Source organism: Aspergillus nidulans, chromosome IV, assembly GCF_000011425.1.
Source record: "Aspergillus nidulans FGSC A4 chromosome IV".
NCBI classification, from domain to species: Eukaryota; Fungi; Ascomycota; class Eurotiomycetes; order Eurotiales; family Aspergillaceae; genus Aspergillus; species Aspergillus nidulans.
Genome location: NC_066260.1, coordinates 480278 through 507238, shown reverse-complemented (window position 1 = coordinate 507238; position 26961 = coordinate 480278). Strand labels below are relative to the sequence as shown.

Here is a 26961-nt window from a genome sequence, read left to right as displayed (position 1 = left end):
ACTTGAAAGAGAAGGTCAGAAGTAAGAAATGCCCTGAATGAACTCAACTGGAAGTGAGAGCGGAACAAATCAAAAACTCATACAGAAATCTCACCTCATGCCACATCTTCCCTTCGCAAACCCTATCGATGTCACTACCCATATCCTACCCCTCTACGAGTACCACTAAACCGCAGAAGAAGGTGAGGAGAAATTCAATTTCGAGAGCCCATGACCACCTCCTTCCCTGGATAATCAGTCCGTCGATCGTCATGCAAGGACGCAAGGGCAAGAGAACGCAGCAACATTTAATCAAATAGACGCAGGTACCAGAGAAGAAACGGAAACACTACCAATATGATGGCAAGCGCTGACCCAATCCAGCTCAACCAAGAACACAACACAGGCCTATCGATTTAGTCGTGGGTATTCAAGACGGGTAAAAAAACATGCGAAGTCAAAAGAAGTCACTATCCGGATAATTAGTGGCCATCGGCATATTCATATTTCTAAACCAGTCGATGCTGACGCCATCGAGCTGATCAGAGACATTGCTATGGCCGTGCCCATGGCTGATACCATTATTTTCACCAGAAAGAGTAGGTGAGAAACCTGGAGGTGGAGCGAAGAACTGCGGCTGACCAACTCCTAGTCCGTGGCCCTGAGAGGGAAGAGAAAGGGACGAAGGCAGCTGAGGGTAATGCATGCTAGATTGGTATTGTCTGACATCGTGGAAAGAGGCAGAAGAGCTGGTAGCGACGGATACGGCAGAAGCATAGGGGTTAGGACCATCAAAGGATACAAATGATGGAGGGGGAGAGGTGGACGTGGAGGGCGAGTCCCGATTGCCTAGATTCTGAAGGGGGTGGGAGGTGTTATGAGGATTACTTTGTCCCTGTGCCTGTATCTGTGTGGATTCTCGAGGATGGCGGTTTAGCTGTGCAAGGCGCTCACGTTCTGCCATGACCTGCCTCTGCTGGGAGTTCCGGAGCGCAGGATGAATCATACTTGGGCTCTCTTGCCTTTGAATCTGCCCACCCTCGAGGGCATTAGCTGTCGCATTACTCGACGTGGTGGACGTAATCGAATCGAGAGGGGCAGGCGCAGCACGCGTCTTCGTAGGGGTCGATATTGCGAAACGAGGGCTTTGAGACTCCTGGCTGCTGACCGATTTGGTCTCCTTCGTGCGACGAGGGGTGCGAAGAAATCTGCTTCCGGATTGATTGTCACCATCACACTTCCGGCGAAAACTGAAGACGCTCCCTTTTTTCTTGGGAGTTTTCAGATTGTCACTGCTGGAAACACGGCGGGGTTTGCTTTCTGACTCACGCTGTGGACTGGACGGCCGGTTGGTATCTGAGTTCTCTCTTTGGCCGTCCCCGCTGGCAGATGGAGATTCTGAGATAGGCATCGGACCGGAGATACGCAACTTGCCAGCCTTTCCCTTAGGGCTTCCAGATGATTCTTCGCCAGGGTTTTCACGGACCTCTCGCTTGACTGGAACGGGAGAAGCGACATCGTCAATTCGAGGTTTCGGGGTACGATAGGCAGCAGTTGGTGTTGGGACGTCGTCGCTTATGTTCTGATTGTTCTGAGGAGTGGGTTCTTTGTCTGTCCTGGGTTCAGCTTGTCGTACTGAATCAAGCTTGCCTTCCTGGCTCTCAGCAATTCCATTCCTATTGTCAGTAGGTTTTGTTAATGCGTCCCGTTTCGCAGTTACCAGCCGTGACTTATTCTTGTTTTGATGCTGGTTTCTTTTTCCAATGGTCAGCTTGGGCCCTTCCTGGTCTCCTGTGTGAGACGTGTCTGCTCTTGAGTCCTGCCCTTGGACCTGGGCCTTTGGGTTGTCGTGGCTGGACAGAATTAAGTCACTGAGCTCATTCTTCAGCTTGGCAACCTCCTGCTGGACGAAACTCTTCATTCTTTCCTCTACCAAGGAAGTCTCCTGACGGGCCAAGTATGCCTGGTTGCGAGCTTCCATGGAGATCTGAGATAGATTTTTCATGATATCTGCCTGAGTCGCGGAGCGAGTATTGATCATTCGCGCGAGGTCAAACACGCTGTCGACCTGCTTCAAAATCTGGTCCGCGGACCAGTTGTTGCCGTTCTCAAATGTTCTGGCAAGTCTGTTAACCGTGGTATCAAGATGATAATGAAGCGAATCAACATGCGAAGCGAGTTGCTGGTCCAAGGTCACCGTGTTTTGGTAGCCCGGATGCGGAGGGGGGGGAGCATACCCGCCATGACTGGTCACGCCGGTTAAATACTGCGCTTCATTGATAGCGTTGCTGTCCACTGGGTTGCTTCTCACTGCTCGGTCTCTGGACTTGAGAGGAAGAGGGGGAAGTGGCGGCTCCCGGGGATCCAAGAACATGTGGTCTTCATCCTGCTCTTCACGAGCCTTCTCCTTAAAGTCAGAAGAGGAGACGATGAAGGGGTGCTTTGGCTTTATATCCTTCACCTCGGGGAGTGATGACTTTGCGGCCTTCCAGCCAACCTCTTTTGCCGTATCGTAGACGGATGGTGAGTATGCAGCAGCGTCGCTGCGAACAGAAATTGGGGGTGGGGTCCGAGGCGAAGAAGGCATCACGGTCTCGTTTTTACCAGCTTTCAAGCTCATAACGCGATCATGCACCCTGATTAATTCCGGTTGACCAGTATTCTTGTATTCGCCGGTTCGTGCGGGGGGAGACGAGCCATCAAGCAGCATAGTTTCCAGGCGCGCGTTCGGTGTGCCTTGGCCAACGCCAGTATTGTGCACAAGGCTATGCTTGAACTTCGCTTCAGTCTTCCCATCGTCGTTGCCCTTGGTGGGCGGAATCTGCACAGAGCGGCAAGACAAGATACTCTGCTTATCTGTGCTGGCAGAGTCACGAAATTCGGAGGTATGGGGTGGCGCAGAGTTGGGAACCATATCGCCAGTTCTGGTCTTAGGAACGTACAACTTTGCCTCACTGAAGGTATGTGTAAACTTGGACTGCTCCTCACTGTCAGAAGAAGTATGCTGGGTTCCACTGCCGGAGCTACCGCCCAATTTAGGCATACTGCTCATGGGAGGAATGTCTTTCCGATATTCTTTGGCGAGATCCTTCAAGCTGAACTTGGACCGCAGCGTTGCTACCTTCGATTTCTTCTTTTTATCGGTTGAACCCGAGCTGCGATCTGAAGGCATAGAAGGCTCTGTGGTAGACCTCTTCTTGGTCACGTTAGGCTTGCTCGTCACGCCCGGCTTGTCAGCTGTGGGCATCTCCTTAGGACTAGCGGGATGAGGTTCAGGCTTCAGCAGAGCCAGCTCAGCGTTGTTGTCTAAGCCTGAGGGCTTGGTGATTGTGGAAGGCTTTCGAGTCGGCACTTGACCGGAGTTAACCTTTGTCTTATGCAACTGAAGCTTCTCATAGAGCGCGTGGAAAGGACCAGTGAATACTTGCCTCTGTCAGAGTCAGATAGGCGCTGTTCTCGTTCTCTAGCTTTCATCTGAGCCCAGGCGTTGTGCTCGACGGGAGACATCGCGACAAGTAGTAGGTTCCCACTAGGTTCCCACTAGGTCAGAGTCTTCACCAGGATTAATCGTAGATGCTGAAAATCAAGTGAGAATGTGGGCTTGGTTGGTTGACAAGTGTAGAGAACTGCCTTCCTACCACCGTAGGTGGTGAACACAAACACCACAGTTGGCCGATCTGGTGAGAGGGTCAATGTGTTCCACAAAGAAGTGAGATGAAAACAAGCAGGCAGGAAAGAATTTTCAAAGAATCTGTTGCTGGGATATGAAGTTTGTTGATGCGCACATTATTAACGTGGGTTGAAAAAGTGCGCATTTCTTTGCTGAAAATGCACTGAATAACAGGGCGGCACAAGGGACAATAAAACTCCAACAGACATCCTGTAATGACATCAGGTAGAGTCATACTGTAGCTAACCTTTAGGAAGGACTTTCCGTGCACCTGGCATCCAATTGAGTAGATGATGGCATGATGGACGGAGAAGTTGGCCGTAAAGCTTGTTGAAAAAGGGGGGAGCACATGAGGCAGCAGCACTGAGGATTGGATCTACGTATCTGAGCGAGAAGAGGTCAAATAATGGTCTTCGTTATCATCAACTATCATTAACATCAAGTCATCATTGCATCCGCGCGGGCAGCCGACTCGGTCAGCCTGATAAGTGATGCACGGACACGCCATTTTCAAAGAGTGGATATGGACTGAGTAGAGTAATCGAGCATCCAGGACATTCGTCCTTTGGTATCAAATACAGGGAATTCGTCAAATCAAATGAGTGGCACAAACACGCAGTTTGGGGGATTAGGCGTTTCCTGGGGTATATAGAGCCTGCCAGAGGAAGGCTAGGAAAGGAGCAGTAACAACGATCATCAAGAACAGGTCCCTGAATCACATTAGCCCAAGACAAAGCATAACAAATTGCAAATTATTTCTCCATCACATCTAGTCGGAAACATTCTCTAGTTCGCCCTCCCACGGCGGCGGAAGGGTGCAAATATAGAACCAATGAAATTAACAAACACAGCACGCAGGATGTTCTTCAACCAGCTGTCATTCTTGTGATTAAGAGAAACAGCAGTGACTGACCGGTTCTGGCTTGGGGATCGGGAATCATCTCCCTTGCTCGCCGCTGCGTCGTCCGCAGTCTCTTCCGTGGTCGAAGGTGGCTGAAGTGTCGCGGACGGGCCACTCTCCGTGGCAGTCTGTGTCTCATTTTCTTGGTTCGCATTCTCAGGAGCCTTAGGAGCATTTTCTGTATGAACAGGAAGTTGCTCTGTGGATGGTTGCTCCAACTTCTTCAACAGCGCCTCACCATCGCCAGCCAGCGCAGCCAGTGCAGGGTCAGCCTCAGGCTGTTCATCAGTGACAGATGGCTGACGTTGCGCAGGTAGGGTGGCAGCATCTCTATCAGTCTCGGGCTGGCTTGGCCGAACCTCGCTTTCCTTTACAGGAGCTGCTGCAGGCTCTTCTTTGTGGGCAACAGCGGCTGCTCCGGCAACAACTGCAGCTGCAGCGGCAGCGGCAGCGCCGCCAGCTATGACCTCAGAGGTCGGGAAGCTGTCTTCATCCTTGAAGACTTTCTCTTCCTCGACCTGTGCGGGTACTTCCTGGCTTGCACCAGCAACCGAAGTGTTGGGGGTTTCGGCGGTTGTTTCTTCCGTGGTAGCCACGCTCTCGACGGGGTGCACCTCAGCGTCTTTGACTTCAACCTTGGATTCAGCTGGCTCAGGAGCAGTGGGTTCTTTCTCGGGGACCGGCGTTGTTTCTTCAGGAGCTTGCTGAGATGTCTCGGGCCGGATTTCGGATGCGCTGACTTCGTCGAGTTTCTGCTCCTCAGATGCGACTGCGGGAGCTTCGACAATGGCTGCTTCGTCCAAAGGAGCAGCTGGCTTTGAAGGGGCTTCGAACTCCTCACTCGTTTCTTGGGGAACAGTTGATGCACCAGCCTCAATTGCAGGAGCATTCGCCGCGGGTTTCTCGGCCACTGGCTCTTCAACTGCCGCCTCATCAATCACTGGCTCAGCCGGTTCGGTAACCTCTTCCTTGATGGAAGCGGGCTCATTTTCAGTGGTAGCTGGCGTATTTTCCTCCGCAACAGTGGTTTCTGTAGCTGCTTCTGCGACAGGCTCTTCGATGACTTCCACGGGGGACGCGTCCTTCGACGGCTCGACAACTTCAGGTTCTACCTTGTCGGCTTCAGCAGCATTTTCAGTGACAGACTCGGTTACAGGCTCCTCCTTCAAAGTCTCAGCTGGTGTAGCCTCGACAGCGGTGGAGTCCTTATCCACCGGTTTGCTATCTGGCTCCTGGGCTGCAGCCTCCTCTTTCTGTTCTTCAGGAGCACTTGTTGCAGCCTCAGCAGCAGGTTCTGCTGTAACAACAGGAGCAGTCGCGGTAGTGTCGTCAGTGGCCGCCTCCGGCACTGGCTCTGAAGCAGCATCTGCAGACGTCAATTCGGTAGTGTTAACTGCATCTGTTGTGGAGGATTCTCCAGCAGGCTGTTCCTCGACACTGGCCGGAGCTGCTGTCTCGTCGGGGAGTTGTTTTTCAACAGGCGGCTCCTCTTCAGCAGTTTCAGCGGGAGCATATTCTGCTTTACTAGCTTCCGGAGTAGCGTTGGTGGATTCGGCGGGAGCAATCTCTGCAGGAGTGGTCTCTGGTGCCTTGCTCTCCTCGGCAACCTCAACCTCAGATACCTCAGGTGCAGCGGCTTCATCGGGTTTCTCGGTGCCAGGCTCGCCCACGGTAGTCTCTTCCTTAGAAACCCCTTCTACGGGAATTTTGGATACAGTTTCCTCAGTGGCAAACTTTTCAATGGGCGCTGCGGCGATTGCCTCCGCTGTTGTGGTGGACTGAGTCTCGCCTGGAACCTCTGCGTCAACTGTTTTTCCAGAGGCGCCATCTACTGTTTCCGGCTGCTCTTCCGCAGGTTTATCGTGGGCAGCCTCGGTAACTTCTTCCGTCGCCACGGTCTCCACGGTAGGCACTTCAGTGGGAGCCTCACTTGCTGGTTCTTTAGGTGATTCGGTAGTAGCAGGCTCAGTCGCCGATGGAGCATCAGCGGTCTCGGTTGCGGGTTCCTGAGTTGCCGATTCCACAGGCTTCGCTGTTGGCGTGGTGTCCGCTGGAGCTTCAGCGACAGCCTTGTCGGCTTGCTCCTCTGAGGATTTTAGCACCGCGGGGACCTCAGTTATGGAAGCCTCTGCGGCTACCTCGGCAGGTGCGTCTTTCGACTCTGTTACCGAATCTGGGGCTGACTCTTCGACCACGGTCTCCTTACCCGGCACTTCCGGAGATTCCGCCGTGGCAATGGGCTCCTCGGCTTTAGGCTCCTCACTCACAGCTTCCTTCTCTGCAGCCGGTGCTTCTGAAACATTCTCGACGGCGGTCTCTGCCACAGCAGGTTCGGCAGCAGATTCGGCGGCGGCTTCTGTGGCTTCCTTCGACTCCTCGGTTTCAACTGCCACATTTGCAGGTTCAGTCATAGGCTCGGCAACGGCTTCTGCGGGCTTTGGCTCTTCATTTGTGGCTCCCTTCTCAGGTTCCTCGGTTGGGGCGGGGTTTTCAGGGACAGCCGCCTCTGAGGGCTCGGTGTTTGCAACCTCCTTTGCGGGCTCATCGACAGCTTCAGCAACGGCGACAGGTTCCTCAGTCTTGGGCTCTTCGGAAGCGACTTCCTTTGCTGTTTCAGCGACTTCGGTTTCAGCAACTTCGTCGACAGTGGTCGATTCCTCTACCTTGGCCTTCTCCGTTGCGGCTTCCGCTTCGACAGCAGGCTCGACGGTTGTGGTCTCCACAGATTTAACAGCGTCAGTAGCGGTTGCCACCTCTTCACCTTTGAGATCCCCTGCAGCTTCTCTTACGGGCTCATCAGCCTCAGGGGCGACAGCAGGCTCTTCCACCTTGCTCTCCTCTGCAGCCTCTTTCTGAGCCTCAATGGGCTCAGCGGGTGCAGCGGTTTCTTCAGCCTCGGGATCCTCAGCCACTGCTTCCTTAACTGGCTCCTCTGCGGCTTCTTCTGCCTTGGGCTCCTCAGTAGATGCTTCCGTAACCGGCTCCTCCGCAGCTTCTTTCTGAGCCTCAATCGGCTCAGTGGGTGCAGCGGTTTCTTCAGCCTTGGGCTCCTCAGTCACTGCTTCCTTAACTGGCTCCTCTGCGGCTTCTTCTGCCTTGGGCTCCTCAGTAGATGCTTCCGTAACCGGCTCCTCCGCAGCTTCTTTCTGAGCCTCAATGGGCTCAGTGGGTGCAGCGGTTTCTTCAGCCTTGGGCTCCTCAGTCACTGCTTCCTTAACTGGCTCCTCTGCGGCTTCTTTCTGGGCCTCAGTGGAGTCGGTTGGTGCCGCGGTTTCTTCTGCCTTGGGCTCCTCAGTCACTGCTTCCTTAGCTGGCTCCTCGGCGGCGACGGCCTCTGGAAAAGGAGTTTCGGAGGCCGATTTCTCGACTGCGGCTTCCTGGGTCAGCTGCTCAGCAGCGCCTTCAGTAGAAGGTTGTTCTTCGGTGGCCTTGGGGGCTTCTTCCACGGCATCGACGGCAGGTGTCTCGGTCGTGACTTCTTCGGCCTTGCTTTCTTTCAAAGGCTCCTCATCAGCAGGCTTAGCCTCCACCGTAGGCTCTTCGGTTTTTGCCTCCCCGGCGCTTCCTGTAGAAGTCATCTCCGTAGATTCGGCAGCTTGTTGCTCAGTCACAGGCTCCTTGACGGCTTCGGACTCGGCAGGTTTGTTTTCGGCTTCCGGCGTCGGTTCTGCAGCAGGGGTTTCGGGCGTATGTTCCTTTACCGATTCCGCGGCTGCCTTGGTTTCCTCGGTAGTTGATTCGGCAGATTTCTCAGCCGAAGATTCTTGCTGTTCGGGTTCAGCTTCTACGACGGGTTGAGCCGCTGGCCCTGCAGCTTCAGGAGTTGGCTCCGGCTCTGCTGGCTTGGATTCTTCGACCGAAGGCTCGTCAGCGGCAGCCGCTGTCTCAGCGACTGGCTCCTTTTCGGTTTCTTCCGGAGTTTCGGCCTTTAAGTTAGCTTCAGCCTCATCAGCGGGGGGAGCGCTTGTGGCTTCCTGAACGGGCTCGGTTGCAGCCGGAGTTTCAGTCGACTTGCTTTCTGCGGGAGACTCCTCAGCAGACTCATTAACCTTCTCCTCTGCGGCTTCGGCTTTAGTTGATCCCTCAACAGTCGGAGCATCTACAACCGGTGCTTGAGGCGCGACTTCAGTTGTCGCCGGCTCGGCCACGGATGATTTCTCGTCAGCCGCGACATCTGGTCGATCCAACGGTTCCGGGACAGGCTTCGACTTTTCCTCGACAGCGGGTGTGTCAGACTTGACCTGGGTCGATGTCGGTTCAGCGACCGGAGCCTGCTCGGGTGTGACGCCGTTCGATTCGGGCTTCTCGGAGACAGCGACAGCCGGCTCGGCTTCCGGGCCATCCGGCCTGGACAGCAGCTCCAATGCTGGCTCGGGCTTCTCGTCGACACCGGGATTCTGCTCAGCACCACGTTCCTTGTCCTCGTCGGTATGTGTGCCATTCTGCACAGGAGCGTCATTCTTATCCTCGGCGGGGACGGCCCCAATGTCTTTGGCCAGCTCCTTCGCCTTTTCAGCCACCTGCTCAACGGCTTCGTCCGCAGAAGTGGCGGGAGTGACGCTGCTTGTGGTCCCTGGTTCCCAACTCTTATTAGCAATGACCCCTAAAGATCCCGAATCGCATTGGTTCACTTACCGTCCTTCAACTGCTCATCCGCAATGGGGACGGCGACGGTTTCACCAACTTGAGCGGCCATTATTATCGTAACGGTCGTGAGATTCGCTAAAAATCAGACAAAGAGTACAGACGCGCGAGCGGAATTCTGAAATCAAGCTTGAGAAATCTCAACAATAACAAGACCACACTGGGGTATCCTAGACGAGATGGAGGAATAATGTACAGGTACACGACGAGGGGGCGGGGTGTAGACGAGGCGACGTCCCAAGCTCAACTTGGCACTATCGATAGAGGATTAAAGAGGTAAGGTCGGGAGACGAGGTGATGGAGGACGATGAGATGGGAAGCCTTCGAAAATGATGAGGAGTGCTATCTGGAATCAGAGGAGGGGGGGATGGACGATGGGAAACCTCAGAGAGCACGGGGAGGAAAAAAAAAGTCGAACTGCCCAGGTCTCCACCACAGACAGGAGGCAGAGTCGCTCAGACACCGAGGGCCAACCTCTTTAGGCAGTGACTAGCTCCCTGCTAGTGGAGCAGGCCGTTAGCGGGCGGGGCTGCAGCACTTATCACCACAGTGATCTCTATTATGGTTTGCTTGCATTGGGCAGCTCTAAACAATCGCAGTCGCCCATCGGCCCGGTATCGACTCGAAGGGTGCTTGCAGCTTACAGCCAGCTTACCGCCAGCTTACAGCCGGCAGCGGCTGGTTCAAAAGAGCTGATGGGGATACTGCAGGACCCGTTGACTGCAGCCCACACTGGTCTTATCTCAAACCAGACAATGGGTCAAAGAAATCTTTTAGTCGGAGTCTGAGTTGTCTTTTGTCTTTTTTCTTTTGTCTGTCCGATAGCAATGCAGATCGTCGCACCCAATTCTGGAAAATGCGGTGAGTTGGCGCCTGGAGGGCACCAATCACGCGCCGTGCAACAACTCTTCTGTCAACTCTTCTCAGTATACTTTTCGAGCCCAAGTGGTGCGCCCGAGGTGATCTGGTCTATCATTCGCTCTATTATGCGTGGTCTTGGTCAAATATGTTACATCTAACATCACTTACAGAGAAAATGGGCAATCATTGAGGGGCAAGCATCACAAGCCTGTACAAGCTTGGAGAATGAATCGCCATAAGAATGAATCGTCAGAGGCTCGAGGTGGCACCATTGCTGGCTGAGGACCCCCACCCAGCGATCATGCTACAATGCCACTCAGAGGACAGTCCTGCTAAGTCCACACCTCCAAGGTATCTTTAGTCGTTACTGACCCAAGACATATCCAAGCACATGCGCTGTCGCTTCAAGATTCACTAAACCAAAACCTGCTTTTGTCCGATCGGAGGCCGCAATGGCAGGGTGTTCCGCAGGATCGTGCAGGACTAAAGCACATAATCGGCATGATAGATATATCTCCACTTCTGCACTTCTAGCGATACTGGCAGTCGATACTCCGGATCGCCGTCACAGCCAACATCGGCGAAAGGGCTGCATATCTTGGTTTTGCCTGCAGAAGAAAACTCTTCCGACTTGATCCAAAGCAGTGTTTTTATTTTGTGGAGAAAAACAAACCAGAGCCGTGGAACTGCGCGGGTTCCTCGGTAAACGACGTCGAGCCAAGGTCACACCGTGTTTTGTTCCTGTTTGGCCCGGACAGACGGCTCGTGAGCAGTGGTAGTCCTAGTTCTTGGTTCTTTGGCTGCTCTACTCTGACTGCTCTGCTCTATGACTCAAATATTGAGGATGGTACTAACTCTATCGCGGCTCATTGGGCAGCACCCATCGCGATCCCATCCAGGCAGCGGGCCAGTGACGCAATTATAGTCTTCACGACGGGCTTTTGCCTCAACCAGGCTCGTTGTAGATGTCTACTATGGATAGTCTGCTATGCTCTCCTAGCTGTCTAGCTACCTAGAGAGTGGCTCTACAGTGGAAAATACGAGCGCCTCCTTCCTGCCTGATAGGACGTTGCTGCCATAGACGGTGAGCAGGCTAGTCAGGTAATCCGCTCATTGAAGATGATCGCTCGTATCATTAAGATGATTCACAAATCACTAAATGGTTACTCACTCTGGCCTTCTTTGTGTCAACAGTTTATGCTTCATCAATGGGATTGAGCTGCTATATCAGGAGTTGATATCGGACCTAGCTAGGAAAGCCTGATTTGCGGCGGGCGTAGGCAGTATTGTTTTAACTGGATTCCTATACTTATCAGTGTCATTGAGAGTAAATAAAAGAGCCAGGAAAGGGTGTCTCTACTACTTATATAGATTAGAGTGTATCATGAGTCCCACCATGTTATCAGTTCCGATCATTATCCTAAATAATCAATGTTAAGGGTATGGCGAAATATATCACGGGTATAAACCGTGATGAGTGACACTAAGCCTCTTGTTGCATCCTATCTATAAGAAGTACGTCAGTTTCATCTTATAAGGTGTAGGTTAATGTCATTTATCATCAAAAATTTCCAGGGTTGTCAGACGTCACGACAGCATCCAAAGTCGCATTACTCGACAACAGGATCAGAGAGCTCACTGCGAGTTCCTAAATTATATAGCAGTGGTTCAACGTCCTGAAGACTGTGATATAAAGCACAGCTTTTAGGCGAAGATATATATATATATAATTTGATGAGGCAGGATTTTATGGGTCTTATATCAACAAAGTAGCTACAAAATTAGATTTACCAAAAAGCCCATATTCCTCGCCCAGGCTAGCGGAGTGGGTTACACAGTTAGCTGCATACTTCACAGGATTCAGGGTTTCTTCGTGCATTATTTCTAGGGAAAGCCCTTTTGGGAGTGGTTTGAGGAATATGAATTACCGACCAATTGGGGGATTAGTGTAAGCGTTAGTGTAAGCGTAAATGTTAGATAACTGGCTAAATACCTTCAGTTGCTTGAGAAGTGCTTTGTTCTTGTAACAATTGCGCGTATAGGGGTCTTGATCACTTGTCCTTGACAGTCATGGGGGTCATCTAACGCCTGAATTTGAGAAGCGGTATCTACATGCCTCTATCTATTCAATCTTCTTCAAGCGAGCTTAGGCAGCGGGGATACATCCTTTGATAGACAGGTACTCAAACAGTTGAACCGCTTGATGGCTCTAACTACCTTTAGCCGAGGATTGGTTATAGAACAGAAAATATGTATTGACCAGTAGCAGGCGCCAAATCATTTACTGAGTCCTCCTTGATGTCATCATCTCCTTCTGAATCGCCCTCTAGAAAAGCCTCTAGCAGCTCGGAGCTGTCGTCATCAGAGCCTCGATTATCAGAGGCCATTATCCAATGGCTATGTTGCTCCAGACGCACATTGGCAACATCCTGCGTCGACCAGGTACGCAGGATTACATTTTTCAGCCGGAGTGCGAATATCTGTTCTCCCGGGGCTGTGCAACTGTGGGATGTATTGCGAGACCGTTCAAGTCCTGCCGACAGTGCAAGTTGCCCGGGATCCTGGAGTGGTGCTATATTGTCGGTGCCTGCTGGCATTGCAGGTGCAGACACTGCAATGCCACCCCCAAAATCCGACGCCAGCGCCAGCCCACCAGAAATAGCGGCATCGAAAAGGGTGTGCAGACCGACAACAAAATAAACGCCATCATGATTTCCATCCTCGATCTGCTCCTGCAACCAGGTCCGTACCTGAGGCTCTTCGCATAGGCTCCGGAACCATGAGCTTGGTTTGCGCAGGGTATAGACCCGACCCTTGCGCGCTGTCAGGGTGACTTTTGCTTCGTCGGTTCTCTTAATTGTCCAGCTGACTATTCGAGAGAGCAATGCTTGAAAATTGTTGTCGATTTGGCTGCCGAACACGCTCGTGAAGTCATCGATCTCCTTGATGGTGAAATCGGCATCTTGTAAAGGGATGACGCTTTCTAGCGCGTCGAGGTCGATGTCTTTGATGTTGGGGACCAGGCTGGCGAGATGGACATCCTTTGGAGAGAAAAATGAGTGGCCGAGGATCGTCTGCGGTGCCATGTTTGGCCGTCCCTAACGAGAGAGAAACAGGAGCTGATATCTTATATTGGAGGCTTAAGTCCTGGGATATGTTCAGACGGTTGATTGCGTGTGCATTACCCCTCTTTTGCGTGTATGGCGCTTGACAGGATCTAACGAGGACTAGCACGATGTGCCATAGAGCAGCGCTACTCACCTTAGCTTCCTGCAGGGGGTGTGCCAGTACGCCACCAGGCGCTTAACGTAGTAGTCTGCCCCTGGACCGTCTATTTAGCCCAGCTCGGGCTACTCAGACATCTTTCCTTACCTAAATATACCATATTGCCACGATGGATGGCTCCCGCGTAGCTGCGCAGCTGGGTTTGCAAGGACGAGCGTTACTAGAGAATTACTACCGGACAGGCGAGACGGACTATCTCGATGCATCGATAGCTCACGCCCGACAGGCGCTAGAGCTGTCACTACCTCACGAGCGATTCATCTACCTGAACGACCTTGGAAACCGACTTCGAGAGCGGTTCGAGGCGTGCCGCAATGTCGAGGATATCTCCGAGGCAATTAATCTCGTCACGCTGTCGCAGCAGACCGTTAGCGAGCGTTCACTACATGTTATAGTGCTCAATAACTTGGCTACCTTTCTAAGCGATCGATTTGAGTGGAATCAGGATATCAACGATCTGGAACGCGGCATCACGGCTGCACGCCAGGCACTCGATCTCTGCAGTCCAGGTAACCAGGCAGAGTGTAAAAATAGTCTCTGTCTGCTTTATGGGTATCGCTATACCAGGCTGGGTGATTTGGATGACCTGGAGACTGCAATGCAGATGGCACATGAGGCAGTAGAGACGGCTGAGGACAAGGCGCACCTCGTGATGTTCCTGGGAAACCTGGGCATTTGCTACGAGCGACGGTTCGAGAGACTAGGGGACCCAGCTGATATCGATAGAGCTGTTTATTATGCACAAAGAACGGTAGATTTGACTAGTCCTAGGGGCCCAACAACCGATGGAGACGATGATGAAGAAGAGGAGGAAGAAGAAGAAGAGGAAGAAGAGGAAGAAGATGAAGAAGATGAAGAAGAGGAAGAAGATGAAGAAGAACAACAACAAGAAGAAGAAAAAGAGGAAGAGGAGGAGGAGGAGGTGGAGGAGGAGGAGGAGGAGGGTGAGAAGAATGATGTTCATGAGGTCAATCCAGTTGAACGCTCCCTATACCTCAAAAACCTTAGCAACGCGTTCGGGCGGCGATTCGAAGTCTCTGACAGTCTGCGGGATCTCGAAGAGGCTATTAAACTTGGACGTGCTGCTGCCAAACTGATTCGCGGTCACCCACGATGGCCAGAACTGCTTCACAACGTCAGCCTTCTGCTGGCGGACCGGTTCAAGCGACTAGGGGACATGAAAGATCTACACAAGGGGATCAAGCTGGAAAAGTCCGCTGTTAGGAATATCGCCCAGGAAGACCCTCGGTTACCCACACATTGGGACCATCTGGGGACATTGTATGGGCAGAAGTTCGACTTCAGCGGCGAAATGAGGGACTTGGAGCAGTCTTTGAAATGGGCGCAGAAGACCCTGGACGCCTCCGCCTCCATGAGGAATGGCAATGATCTTGACAAGGCTCAGTTCAAGTGGCATATGGCTCTTGCCTTGAACCGCCGCTTCGAATACTCCGGTGAGGCGATGCATCTAGACCGTGCAATCTCTTTAGGGCTAGAGGTCCTGGGGAGCGTTGAGCAAGATGACCACCGGCGGATTGATCTGCTGCTGGATATCAGTGACTTTGAGTACTCTAAGTACATGAAGTCAGGGTCGAAGGAGCACTTTGATTCTGCAACTGCATTTGCTCAGCAAGCCATTGAGGCTTACCTGCCTCATGGCCGTGACCGACCCCTTCGACTTTGTACTCTCAGTCGCCGATTCAGAAATCGCTTCACTTTTACCAACGATGAAAGCGATATCGAACGCTCGATTGTGCTTGCGAAGAAGGCAATTGAGTTGCTCTCGCCGGGACACCCCCGGATTCCATATTGCCTCTGGTTTTTGAGTCTTGCCTTTGAGGCGCGGTATCGGGCTGTGGGCTCCCTTTCCGACTTAGAAAGGGCAATAAGCATCAACCAAGATGCCCTTGTCACGGTATCGCTCGGTCGTCTTGACCGGGTTGACATCCTGCACAGCTTAAGCGTGCAGCTTACCCACCGCTATGAGCAGCTAGGTGCGCTTGTTGATCTGGAGGAAGCGATCCACCTAATGCAAGAGTGTAAAGCTAACATGCCTGAGAGTAACAAAATCGGGCGGGTGTCGTGTCTAAAGGTCTTCTGTGATCAGCTTGGGTATCTCTTTGAACGAAATAGTGACATGTCGACGTTGAAGGAAGCAATCACAACCGCAAATGAAGCGCTGGAGCTGTACACTGATGAAGATTCCGTGAAAGTCAGTATTCTGAACAGCCTTGGGCTACTCTTCAGATTGCGTTTCGGCGTTACGGATTCGCTGGAAGACCTTGAAGCAGCAATAGAGGTACAACGCAAAGCTCTCCGACTCATTCCTCGTAATGACCCAGAACGGAGCATTGCTCTCTATAATGTCAGTGCCAGCCTGGCCGACCTTTACCGGCACAAAGGAGAGCCACGAAATCTTACTGAGGCTCTTAAAACCGCATGGGAGGCGCTGGATGCGGCCCCTGAAAGCCATCCCAATCGCGCAATGTACCTGGATTTGGTAGGGATGCTCATGCAGGAGTTTCCGGAAGATTCGGGCAGCATTCATGCAGAAGAACATAGGCCTGCATCTCTGCTCATTGAGGCCCTGCACCACGAGAATTCTCCTCCCCTGGACCGCGTCAAGGCGGGTCAACATGCCTTCCACTCCTGTGTCAGAGACAGGGCTTGGAGCGTTGCAAATTCAGTCGCAAGGGATGTTGTAGCGCTCTTTCCACTGCTAGTTCCTCGCTGGATGAGCAGAGCTGACCAGCAACACCTGCTAAAGAACATATCCCACTTCACATCGCTGGCGGCCTCCGTCGTCCTTCAAGTAGACGGGTCGCCGGCAAGCGCCCTGCAGATATTGGAGGCTGGGAGAGGAGTCATTGCTGGCCTCACTGTTGACCTCAAAGCAGACATTTCTGCCCTGAAAGAATCAGAACCTGCACTCTATCAAGAATACGCTCAGCTCCGTCGGCGGATCTTACTCCCAATAGCATCGTCGCTCGCAAAGGTGGCAGAAACTACCCAGCCCGTTTCCACACGGAGACGGCGCCAAATCCCGCCCCGTATCAATATTGCTGGTCTTGAGCGGGCTGATTGTTTAAGAAATCTTGAGGAGCTAGAAGACAGGATCCGTTCAGTGCCCGGATTTGAGCACTTCCTTGAACGCTGGTCTGAACAGGACTATATCTCGCTTGCCTCCTCTGGACCTATCGTGGCCTTTAATGTCACCGAACACCGGAGCGATGCGATCTTGATTACCAGCACAGGTATCACAAGCATTCGATTGGAGAGGCTCCACTTTCGGGATGTTAAGGCCTATGTTCCAAAGGTGATCGGTAAGAACCAGCTTTCGAGAGGTCGAGCAAGCACGAGGAAACAACGAAATCAAGAACTTCAGAGCATCTTGCAGTGGTTGTGGAAGACCGCCGTGCAGCCGGTACTAACAGAGCTCAATCTGTATACCCATTGCGGTCATTCCGGGACTGATATCGCCTTACCGCGCATCTGGTGGATGACAAGCGGCTACATGGGCCTTTTCCCCATGCATGCGGCCGGCGACGGAAATGGAACAGTAGCAATGGATTATGTCGTTTCCAGTTATGTCGCAACCCTTCAGGTCCTGAAATTTTCTCAGAGCAGGCATGAGGAACGCCTGCAACATGCCGATCTGAAGATGCTCGTCATCCCTGCACCCGAAAAAGAACATCAGAAAGACCTGGACAGTGAGGCAGAAATACAGGCAATCGAAGATAGCCTGAAAGATATTGTTTCATACAAGATCCTACACAAGCCTTCCAGAGCCGACGTTCTGTCACAGCTTCCTAACAGTCACCTCCTGCACTTCTCATGCCACGGAGAATCTAACGCGGCGGATCCCTCAAAAAGCGCTCTCATACTCGCCCAATCATCAGGAGATGAGGCCGACGATACAGAAAGAGCCAACGCATCCCCTGGGTCCAACCTCACCGTGCAAGATCTGGCAAGGATAAACCACGACAAGGCGCAACTCGCATACCTCTCTGCTTGCTCGACGGCTGAGAACTCCTCAGAAGATCTCCTGGACGAGGTGATCCATATTGCAAGCGCTTTTCAGCTCATCGGCTTTCCGCACGTCGTCGGAACGCTATGGGAAATACGCGATATTGCTGCTGTGGCCGTGTCTAGACTGTTCTACGAGGAATTAGGACGGCGAGTAGTCGCGGGCGAGAACTTAAGTAGGAACATTGCCTATGCTCTACATGAAGCTTTGAAGCGATATAGAAGTACTAAACGAGTATCCCGGAGCAATGATGTTCTCTCATGGGTTCCCTTCGTCCATATGGGGGCGTGAATCGCGTGGTTGTTCTGCTTGCATCATACGGCTAGCTATACACATTATACATTGCTTATTGCAGAAGACTGTGTTGGAAGAGACGATAGCATAGACATTCGGATTCCGAGGACCGCAAGAGCTGGAATTTGGTGATTGTCTGCGTTTCCATAGACCAGGGTTCCGATAAGACAAAGCTGACCGGGGCTTACGAGCCCAGGCTTTAGGGTCATTTTTCAAGCTGATGTGCATAGGAACCTGACGTAAATAAAAAAATTCCATTGAATTATGGCGAGGTAAGTGGAAAGTATGGAAACGTTTGTCCACACTTTTAGGTTTTCTTCGTGAACGAAGTAAGGTATGTGAGGTTGATGTTCGTTCTTTGATATTGCCAGAGAATATGTGTAGGGTAGATTTTTGCTGCCTACGATATAATCAATAGGCCTGAGTACTCCTGAACATAGGACTTCCTCTCGGCCATTACCTACTTCTTCGTCGCCAGAATCAAGACTGCCGGCCATGAAAACAGCCTTTGCTGGCCAGATCCAACCTCTCTCTCCAACCTCGCCCACAACGGCCTCACCGGCTCGTCGTCCATCCTTTCGAAGGGGAAGATATACTTCACAAACTCTCTGAGCTGACTGATGTTCCAGCTCATCTCCCACATCTTTCTGTCCTCCTGCTCAATCACGATTTCCCCTTGCTTAATCTCGCTCGGCGGCGCATCTAGCGGGCACCCACAGGCTCTTTCGGTAAAGAATGCCAATCCAGCCCAGGAAGTATTCCATTTATACCGCGTCACATTTGCCCATTCTGTCTCCGAGAATGGGATATAATCCAGCCCGCAAGCGATGCGCTCCGCAACACACTTCCACTGCGCCAGATGCTCGTGGCCATGGCCTTGGATCACACCTGCGTAGTGATGGTCGATAATCTCGTCGAGGAGTGGCTGACAGGTGAGAGCGTACTCTGGCTCTGCAAAGTGTGCGCGGCCGTAGAACCAGATTGCGAGCGTTCCGCCGGTTTTAAGGAGGGTGTGGAAGCTCTGGAGGGCCGGGAGGGTGTCGAGGAGGGGAAAGGTCAGAGCGCAGGCGACCAGGTCGGCAGAACCTGCTTTGCCCGGGTCTTTTAACAAGAGGTCTTCTGCTCTGGAGGACACATAGGAGAAGCTCGACTGGGGAATACCGCTTCGCGAAAGGAACCGCTTCGCATACTCGAGGTGACTGGCGTTGTTGTCGCTCACAACGACATGCGAGAACCTTGCAGCCAGCTTTGCAGCAACATGGCCTGGTCCAGCACCAACATCGTGAGCTACTGACAGACTCTTGAAAGAGCCTCTGTTTCGCGAGTGCGTTGCGTGGTGGTTGTAAATGAGGTCGTAGAAGGAATCTGTGTATTTGGGCCGCGTGGAGAGATAGCCGGTCCAGTAATTGCTGTGGTCTTGCTGAGTGAGTTTCCAGATGTTTTTGAGGTCGCTGAGTCCTGTTGTTCTGAAGTGTCGCGACAGATGATGAGAAATGAAAGGAACTCTTTGTGGGCAATGAGATCGGACTCTCATTTTGGCAAGAGTCGCAAAGGTCGAGGATTGAGTATTTTGCACTGGGAACACAATCACTTTCCAGAAAGCTGCCTGTCAGTATTGAATGTATGGTCAGGTTCTGTTTGATACCGTGACAATACATGGTCCTGCCTTGACACAGGGTTATCCCTGCTGCGTGCTGACTAGCTGCATAGAGTGGTTCGGTTGCCCAGCTTGGGCAAGGCAGCCGATGCACTCTCAGTAAGACAAAAGAAACCACTACTGATAATCCTCTCTGGACACTACACATTTCTCAACGAACAATGCTGGGAAACCGCAGAGAAAAAGGGTACAGTCTCCTGCCATTGACAGGAGGACAGCCGGAGCGGCTACCCTACCACTATGTCGCGTATTTCCTGCTCACTGCGTCAAACATCCTCTTCCTTGGTCTCTGGCTGTTCTCAGGACACATGAGCAGTGACTGTATCAGACCGCAGATATCATACTGTAGGTATCGCCAATATATAGACAGAAGCAAGGCTGATGTAGTCCTCACTGGTAGCACCCGCCAAAGACGACGGTGCCATAGCCTACGTGAAGAAGCGCCTCATGCGGGATATTGAGCATAATCCATTCACGGGGGAACCTCGCCCTGAGCTTGATGCTGCCTGGAGACATATACTTGAGCGTAGGCCCAGACTTGGTTATCTGATATGAAGTTTCGTTTGTACTGAGGCTATGTCCAGCGATGACCACCAAGATCAGTGCAGAAGAACTCGCCCACCTCCCTGACACAAGCATCCCTTTTGCAGACGGCTCTGGGTATATCGCTGAGTTGGCTGTCTATCATGAGTTGCACTGCGTGGTGCGTATCCACCCCAGGCCGTTTTTGCGTATTTCACTCTGTGCGGCATTGATACTGAGTTTAAATTTCTGGGTAGAAACGAGTGCGCCGCTATCTCCACCTATCGCACTACATGCCCAACATCACCGCCGACGAACTCGTTCGTGAAAACACCCACATCGACCACTGCCTCGAGTACTGGCGCGAGGCAGCCATGTGCCGGGGTGACACGACGCTCGCGACATTCCGGTGGAAGGACGGACTTCCCTACAGCAGGGTCTATAGTGATCACGAGTGTGTGGATTGGGAGGCCTTGGATGACTGGGCAAGGGGGAGGATGGTGGATATGAGTGATTATTCTATTCTGAAACAGAACTAGCGGTTATGAGCATTCTTTTAGTCTCCTATTTTGCGCAGAAAGGTCTATGTGATAAGCCCTGTATCCGAAGAATTCGCCCATTTCTCAGCCCAGTTGAATACACTCTCATAATCACGACATATCCGGGGCTGGCCCCATCCGCTCGTCTTATGTGTTTCGCGATCAAGGACTTCAAGGTTCGTATCGGCCGCACACATTATAGTCTGCCGGATATAGTCGAAGCAGTGCCGGATATGACTGGGGGCCATTCGCGTCCCTGTCTGGTTGAGGAAGTCATCGGGGGGAGTAATGTTTCGCTGCAAGTTCGCGGCGTCGAGCGCTGAGTGGTACGACACTAGGATTGCGTGCTGATCATGATCAGTGACCGCAATGGGCGAGGATTAAAAGAGGAGAATGGAAGCAAACCAAGCAATGGAGTTGGTGGAATACGGTGATTCCTGCAATGAAAGGGGCAATTTCTGGATGGTGGACGAAGCCTCGGCCAACTTGATACCATTGAGCACGTTAGAATACGTTAATTCGCAAGAGGCCGCGTAGACTTGCTTGGTACAAGATCTGCCCAAGCCCTCTCTCCGTCCGGAGTTGGGCGTTGCGAGAAGGTCAGGTTGAGATAAAATTCGGTTTCAGTAGTTCCCGGGGGTCCTAGAATTTCTCCCAGTTGGCGCATGCTCATCGAGGAATTGTAATGTAGACATACGCAAAAGACCATCCTGCGATTGAATCTGCGTAGACTTGACCTCGCTATAAAAGAACCCTAGAACAAAAGCAATGCTGAACACCGCTGTTAGCTGGGTGAGGTGTACGGCAATTCCAGTACGAGAGTGGGACCGCGACTCTCGACGCTCTAAACACGGTTGCAGTTCATCGTGATGCAGCAGACCATCTCTTGCTTCTTGCAAGGCTTCAGAGGATACCCGAGGCATGGTGAAACGGTAGGGAATTGGCTAACATCACTTCACACTCGAGGGATAACGCTTCATGGACGGCAGGTCCCGGACTGTGTCAGCTTACAGTGAGCTAGCTATTGCTCCCTGTGGACGTACTCCTGACAGCTGGTCAGTTCCGTATGTGGGACGCTAAAATTTGGGCAGTCTCCTGCAGATGAACCTGGTACAGACACTATGCCAGCACACCACAACCCCGCTCTCCCATGGGGCTCAATCGCCAGGTCTGATCGAATGAAAGACCCTTGGCTCTGTGTAACATGTAGGCAGGATAAAGTTGAGACTCAGCCCCATTTTCCGTCATCGGCCGAAGAGGAGATGGAGCCGCTGAGATGATGGACCGGAATATTTGAAGAAAAGAGCCCGCGCGTACATCCCACAACTCCATCTACAGGAATTTCTCAGAGCCAACGTCCTATTGCCTCTGACTCTGCTCGACCTCACCGAACTGTGGCCAAACTCAAAGTCCATCCGTCAACATGCGTATTTCAGCCTCAATTTCTCTCTCTCTAGCCATGCTGCTGTCTCTCTTTGCCATTGCCACGGGCCTTCCGACCAAACTTGAACCAGGCACGTCGTTCTGTATTTTTCCAAACCGTAAGGCTTCTGGCTGACCGTCGTCCAGAGACAGACGCAAGCGTTGTCCGCACTCCGCAGGTTCAGCGGGATGAAGGGATCCAGGACGCCGACGACTATGTCCGAAATAGCTGGTCCGAATAGACTGCGACCAAGGAATGGCAGGAGTACCAGCGAGGGTTAGGGTTCTCAATGTGGTGCGATAGTATGAATCTCGTATAATGCTCCTGGGGTATCGTGTACGAGAATTACAATCATTGGTTGCCTATTCGCAACGTTCGTACTACTGTAGACCAATCCACTTCCGTACCATAGCCATGTAATTGTTGGGCAGTTCATACTCTTGGATAAGGTGTAACCCACGGTATTGATCAGCATCATGACCCCACTCACAAACAATCTGAAACCCTAAAATGCAGCTTATACTCTGGGTACTCAGACAACAAATGAAACAAGCTCGGCTATGCTTTCTCCACGTCAGCCTGCAGGATAAGATCTGCAGCTTGCTCCGCAACGGCGTATAAAGTCGCCTGCGGATGACCCCCTATGCTGACGGGAAGGATACTAGCGTCCACCACCCGCAGATTCCGAACCCCAATCACGCGCAGCTCCGTGTCGACAACCTTACCCATGGCGGCTGTGCCCGCAGGATGGTGATGAGCCATTCCCGTAGCTCTAATACGAGCGTCGAACTCCTCGTCAGAGGACTGCGACGTCAGAGCTGGCATGTCCGGTGGGGGCACCTCGCATTCCACGTAATTTTTGAGAGCTGAGGTTTCCAACAGAGCTTTTGCTGTACGGCGAGAACCGTAAGTAAGCACTGCCCGGTCTGTTTCCGTATCGTAGTAGTTGGAATCGACGAGGGGCGGATCGCTCGGCGAGGCTGAGCTGATACTGACGGTGCCACGAGACGTTGCGGAGAGGAGCATGACCGACGTCATGAGGAGGCTGCCATCGGTGGGCATGCCGATCGGGGCGTACAGAATCAATGTCTCGACAAGAGGTCGACCCGGGATCAAGACCGATTCATCGGTGCTTGAACCAAATCGTTCCTTGTCCTTCTGCACGGCCGGGTCAAGCACATCCCGGGGGACTCTTTGGTTGACGGCCCAGTCAACGGGAAAGCCTTGGGTAAGAGCTGGGTGAGAGAGCTTGGAGCTCCCTAGCGCAATGCCACGTTCTGGCTCGCGCAGCTTGTACAACTGATAGAGCGCAAAATGGTCGATGAGGTTCCTGCCAACCTCGGGTGCCTCAACGACAGACGAAATCCCGTGCTTGGCCAGGGTGTCCCCTGGCCCGATTCCGGACAACATTAGAAGCTGGGGCGTACGCAGTGCTCCAGCTGCCAGGATGACTTCCTTTCGCGCTGTAAAGCGACGGCCATCTGCAAGGAGGACTCCAGACACAATGTTCCCTGGCCCACTAACCTCTACCTTGTGAGCTCTCGCCCCGGTGATACACTGTAAACCATCAAGACTGTAGGCCTGGTGTGCAGCCTGACGCTCTCCGCCTTGCCAGGTTTCGAGGAATTCCACCACCCCGGACAATCGGCCAGTTCCGGGTGCAGGGTTGTATTGTTCACCAATCTCAATCCACGCATCCCGGACTGGCCCTCGCATCGGATATTGCCTGTTGGGATCACTTGCAGACACTGCGCATACACGCACAGGGCCCTCAAAGCCATGCTCCTGGACGTCGGCCGTGCGATCGAAGAATGACTCCGACCGGCGGAAGTAGGGCAGAAGGCCCTGGTATCCCCATCGCTGGTCTCTGACAGTTCTCGCCCAGAGATCGTAGTCGGCCGAGTCTCCTCGACTCCAGCCGCCGAAGTTGATCGTAGTCCCACCCCCGAGGGCCTTCCCAGCGTGGACGGAGTGAATTCTGTTCCCGGTGTTTGGCTGGGGGGTAGTGGAATATTTCCAGTCGATGTCGGAGCCCAGTAGAGAGAAGAGTGGTGGGTAAGTCTTGACGTTCGGGTTGTTCGAAGGGTCGACGCCTGCTTCAAGTAGCAGCACGTTCAAGGAAGGGTCGTGCTGCTTGAGTCGAGAGGCAACAACGCAGCCAGTCAGTCCTCCTCCAACGATGATGTAGTCGAACTCAGGAATGGTCATGATGAAGACTGATGAGGATTGCTGATGAATGGAGATGATGGGAAGTTGGAGGAAGCGTAGTGTTATTCTAAGGTTGAGCAACAAAGGAAACACTCGGCCTTAGCTCTAAAGTCCGCCCGAGAACCGGCTTTGTTTCAGTCCTTAAGTAACTGGGAATCCTATCTTCGATTCCTGTCTGCTGTATCACTGTTCAAGTGTGGCATCATGTCTTCGCAGACTATTGTCCTCATCTCAGGTACTTTCCTCCCCGCATCACAGCACTAAAACTCACCAATTCAGGTGCAAATCGCGGCCTGGGATTTGAAGCAGCAAAGTGCCTCGTTCATCTGGCCAATTACCATATCATCCTCGGTAGCCGTGATCTTCTCAAAGCCGACAAGGCAGCAGACACTCTCCACGCCCTGCCCAATCTCAAGTGCAGCGTCTCTACAGTTCAGCTTGACGTGACCGACAAATCCTCCATCACGGCCGCAAAGAGCTACATTGAAGCGACCTTCTCCCGCCTCGACATTCTCGTCAACAATGCCGCCATCTACCTTCTCAATCCCACTTCTTCCGTCGACGCTCTCCGCGCATCCTTGGACACTAATGTGATTGGCGTCGTTGCTCTTACTGAAGAGCTTCTTCCACTGCTCAGAAAGTCGGCAAGCCCTCGGTTGATTCTAGTCAGCTCCTCTAATGGGTCACTGGAATATAATTCCGACCCAAGCTCCCCGCACGGAGGGACCTGGGCAATGGAGTATCGCGTGACCAAGGCGGCGTTAAATATGCTGCTTGTGCAGTACCATGCTAGTCTAAAGGAAATCACAGTACTCGGCGTTGACCCTGGGTTTAGTGCGACCGAAGTTATTGGGGACGCGGACGCGCTGAGGAAGATGGGCGCTGCTGAACCAGAGGTTGGAGGGGAGATCATTGCTTCCGTTGTTAGGGGAGAGAAGGGTCAGCCTGGACGGATATATGGCCCTCAAGGGATTGTGCCGTGGTGATGTATAGTGAAGTTGACTGCTATCTCATCTATCCTTCATCTATCTATGGACGTCCAGTACCAAGATTAAACCATTGATTGAATACGTTCTCGGGGTCCACCCTGGCCTTGATGGCTCTCAGTTGTCCCACGTTTTCTCCGTATATGGTCGTCAGGTTCTCGTCGCCATGGGCAAAATTGACATACCTGTCTTTGTTAGCTCTGAGCAGAAGAATCCATGCGGGCAACTTACACAGCCGGATCATCCAGCCCATCAGTCTCCCACCACAAAGCTCGCATTGTCTCCCCCCAAGCTATCGCGCTATTTTCCAGCCCCTGGTCATAGTACCATGGTATAGCGACAGCCTGGAAGTTGACCCTGCTCCGCCCCGGAAACGCGGCGGAGTCGTCCGGTAGAGCACGGGCCCTGTCCAGCGAATACGCTTCCATAATAACAACGCTGTTCTGCGTCTCTTCGACCGCCGTGAATGCAACATACTCATCCCACGCCCTCTTCCAGGTCTCTGGCACTAACTTACGTAGGGCAGCAGAATAAGCCGGCTTATACCCACCGCTGGTGCAGAAGCCATCTGACCCATCATTCCAGCGGGCATACGGCACTTCAGCAGTCTGGTCTTCAATCGGACCGATGTCAAGAAGGGATGCAAAAGCTGCTCGCCCTCGTGCCTCGCCTTCATCGCCATAGTAGAACGGCGTAGCGATGAACCTCTGCGTGCCGTTCACTGTCATGTAGTATAAGAAGATGTTCATCTCGGGCGTGAGAGTCAGCTCCTCGATAGCCTGCACGACGGCCTCTACCTGTTCGCCGCTGAATACAAGCTGTCCCATCCACGCTGTGATATTAGTCGCAGAGTCCACGGGGTACGCCTTGAGGGTTGCCGAAGTGACAATCCCGTAGTTAGGGCCCGCGCCGCGGAGCGCCCAGAACAGATCATGATCCTTGCCCTGACGGCCAGGCGTTACTGTATGCACTTCCCCGTCGGCAAGGACTACCTTCAACTCCAAGACATTATCAACCCCGAACCCGACCATGCCAAGAAGGTTACCATACCCCCCGCCTAGAATAGCGCCTAGGGTCCCGACGCAGTTGCAGTTGCCAGTAGGTATGAGAGTATCATGCTCGACTGCTGCTGCAACCGCTTCACCAATGGAAACCCCGCCGCCAAGGGTAACCTGCGTCCGGTTGGCATTGAATACGACCGTATTCAACTGCGTGATGTCGATAAGCAGCCCGCGTCTATTGGGTCCCAAGTCAAATGTGTCCGCCCAGCCATGGCCTCCATTCTGGGCCAAGAATCGGATTGAGTTTGAGACGCAGAATTTCACCTGCCCGGCACAAGTACATTATAGTCAGTGCAGGCCATTTTCACCCCCATCAGACTGGCAGATCAGCGGGGGATCAATCCATACCGTCTTTGCGACGTCCTCCTCAGTGGCTACCGACACCACGACCCCCGGCTGGGGCGCGCTGTACGCGCTCCAACGTTCAAAGTCCGACTCCACAGCCCCAGGCTCGGTTATAATTGAAGCCAGCGAGGAGAGCTGGGGCCCAAGTTCTTGTGCGACCACATCAGGCCACCTACCGGCTGCCCAGACGCGCAAGGTAGAAAAAGAAAGGGTAAGGGTGAAGGTAAGTAAAAGGTAGCCGGTCAAGAACAGCGCCATTATAATGTCTGGGATGGAGATGTTGTGTCCTGTGTCTGAGCAACCTTGCTTGGTGGGCGCTTTTATACAGACCAAGTGCAAATCTCTCGTCGGAGATTGAATACGAGTTGAGCCCACAGACCATTGCTATTCTTGTCTCTCGATAAGAGACAAAACGTGCCGAGAGGATAGCCAGAGTCAGGACACATCGTGATGAGACTGCCCCTCTCGCTCGTCAGCCCGATCACGGGTCTGATTGGATTGGTTGCACCGTTATAGACCCTAATTCTGCTGTGTAACCCTACCAAAGGCGACAAAATCA

At 52.7% G+C, this 26961-nt stretch overlaps 9 protein-coding genes across 9 annotated transcripts, besides 2 other annotated features; 3 read left to right on the top strand and 6 right to left on the bottom strand.

Moving 5' to 3' along the window:
* Positions 1–16100: part of a sequence feature (contig 1.124 531..55685(-1)) that runs on past the window's edge.
* Positions 437–3486, bottom strand: ANIA_07261 (uncharacterized protein; the record flags this gene model as incomplete). The annotated part of the gene is made up of 2 exons (XM_675438.1): positions 437–3361; positions 3394–3486. 2 exons carry the CDS (start codon positions 3484–3486, stop codon positions 437–439), a joined length of 3018 nt encoding a protein of 1005 aa, XP_680530.1.
* Positions 4436–9246, bottom strand: ANIA_07262 (PT repeat family protein; the record flags this gene model as incomplete). Its single annotated transcript, XM_675439.1, has 2 exons — positions 4436–9153; positions 9186–9246. 2 exons carry the CDS (start codon positions 9244–9246, stop codon positions 4436–4438), a joined length of 4779 nt encoding a protein of 1592 aa, XP_680531.1.
* Positions 12051–13141, bottom strand: ANIA_07263 (uncharacterized protein; the record flags this gene model as incomplete). Its single annotated transcript, XM_675440.1, has 2 exons — positions 12051–12143; positions 12341–13141. The coding sequence occupies 2 exons, from the start codon at positions 13139–13141 to the stop codon at positions 12051–12053; spliced, it is 894 nt and encodes a 297-aa protein (XP_680532.1).
* Positions 16101–26961: part of a sequence feature (contig 1.125 1312..32723(-1)) that runs on past the window's edge.
* Positions 18009–19195, bottom strand: ANIA_07264 (class I SAM-dependent methyltransferase; the record flags this gene model as incomplete). The annotated part of the gene is made up of 1 exon (XM_675441.2): positions 18009–19195. One exon carries the CDS (start codon positions 19193–19195, stop codon positions 18122–18124), a length of 1074 nt encoding a protein of 357 aa, XP_680533.1. The 3' UTR covers positions 18009–18121.
* On the top strand, positions 19480–20379 carry ANIA_07265 (oxidase ustYa family protein; the record flags this gene model as incomplete). The annotated part of the gene is made up of 4 exons (XM_675442.1): positions 19480–19663; positions 19719–19844; positions 19903–20021; positions 20098–20379. The coding sequence occupies 4 exons, from the start codon at positions 19480–19482 to the stop codon at positions 20377–20379; spliced, it is 711 nt and encodes a 236-aa protein (XP_680534.1).
* ANIA_07266 (uncharacterized protein) lies at positions 21730–22219 on the top strand. Its single transcript, XM_050611889.1, has 2 exons — positions 21730–21893; positions 21949–22219. The coding sequence occupies exons 1-2, from the start codon at positions 21803–21805 to the stop codon at positions 22041–22043; spliced, it is 186 nt and encodes a 61-aa protein (XP_050467864.1). The 5' UTR covers positions 21730–21802; the 3' UTR covers positions 22044–22219.
* ANIA_07267 (GMC family oxidoreductase) lies at positions 22361–24010 on the bottom strand (the record flags this gene model as incomplete). Its single annotated transcript, XM_675444.1, has 1 exon — positions 22361–24010. The coding sequence occupies one exon, from the start codon at positions 24008–24010 to the stop codon at positions 22361–22363; it is 1650 nt and encodes a 549-aa protein (XP_680536.1).
* On the top strand, positions 24215–24996 carry ANIA_07268 (uncharacterized protein; the record flags this gene model as incomplete). The annotated part of the gene is made up of 2 exons (XM_675445.1): positions 24215–24245; positions 24290–24996. The coding sequence occupies 2 exons, from the start codon at positions 24215–24217 to the stop codon at positions 24994–24996; spliced, it is 738 nt and encodes a 245-aa protein (XP_680537.1).
* ANIA_07269 (FAD-binding oxidoreductase) lies at positions 24957–26671 on the bottom strand. The gene is made up of 4 exons (XM_675446.2): positions 26406–26671; positions 25514–26321; positions 25228–25447; positions 24957–25181 (listed from the first exon to the last, which is right to left on the bottom strand). Exons 1-4 carry the CDS (start codon positions 26658–26660, stop codon positions 25040–25042), a joined length of 1425 nt encoding a protein of 474 aa, XP_680538.2. The 5' UTR covers positions 26661–26671; the 3' UTR covers positions 24957–25039.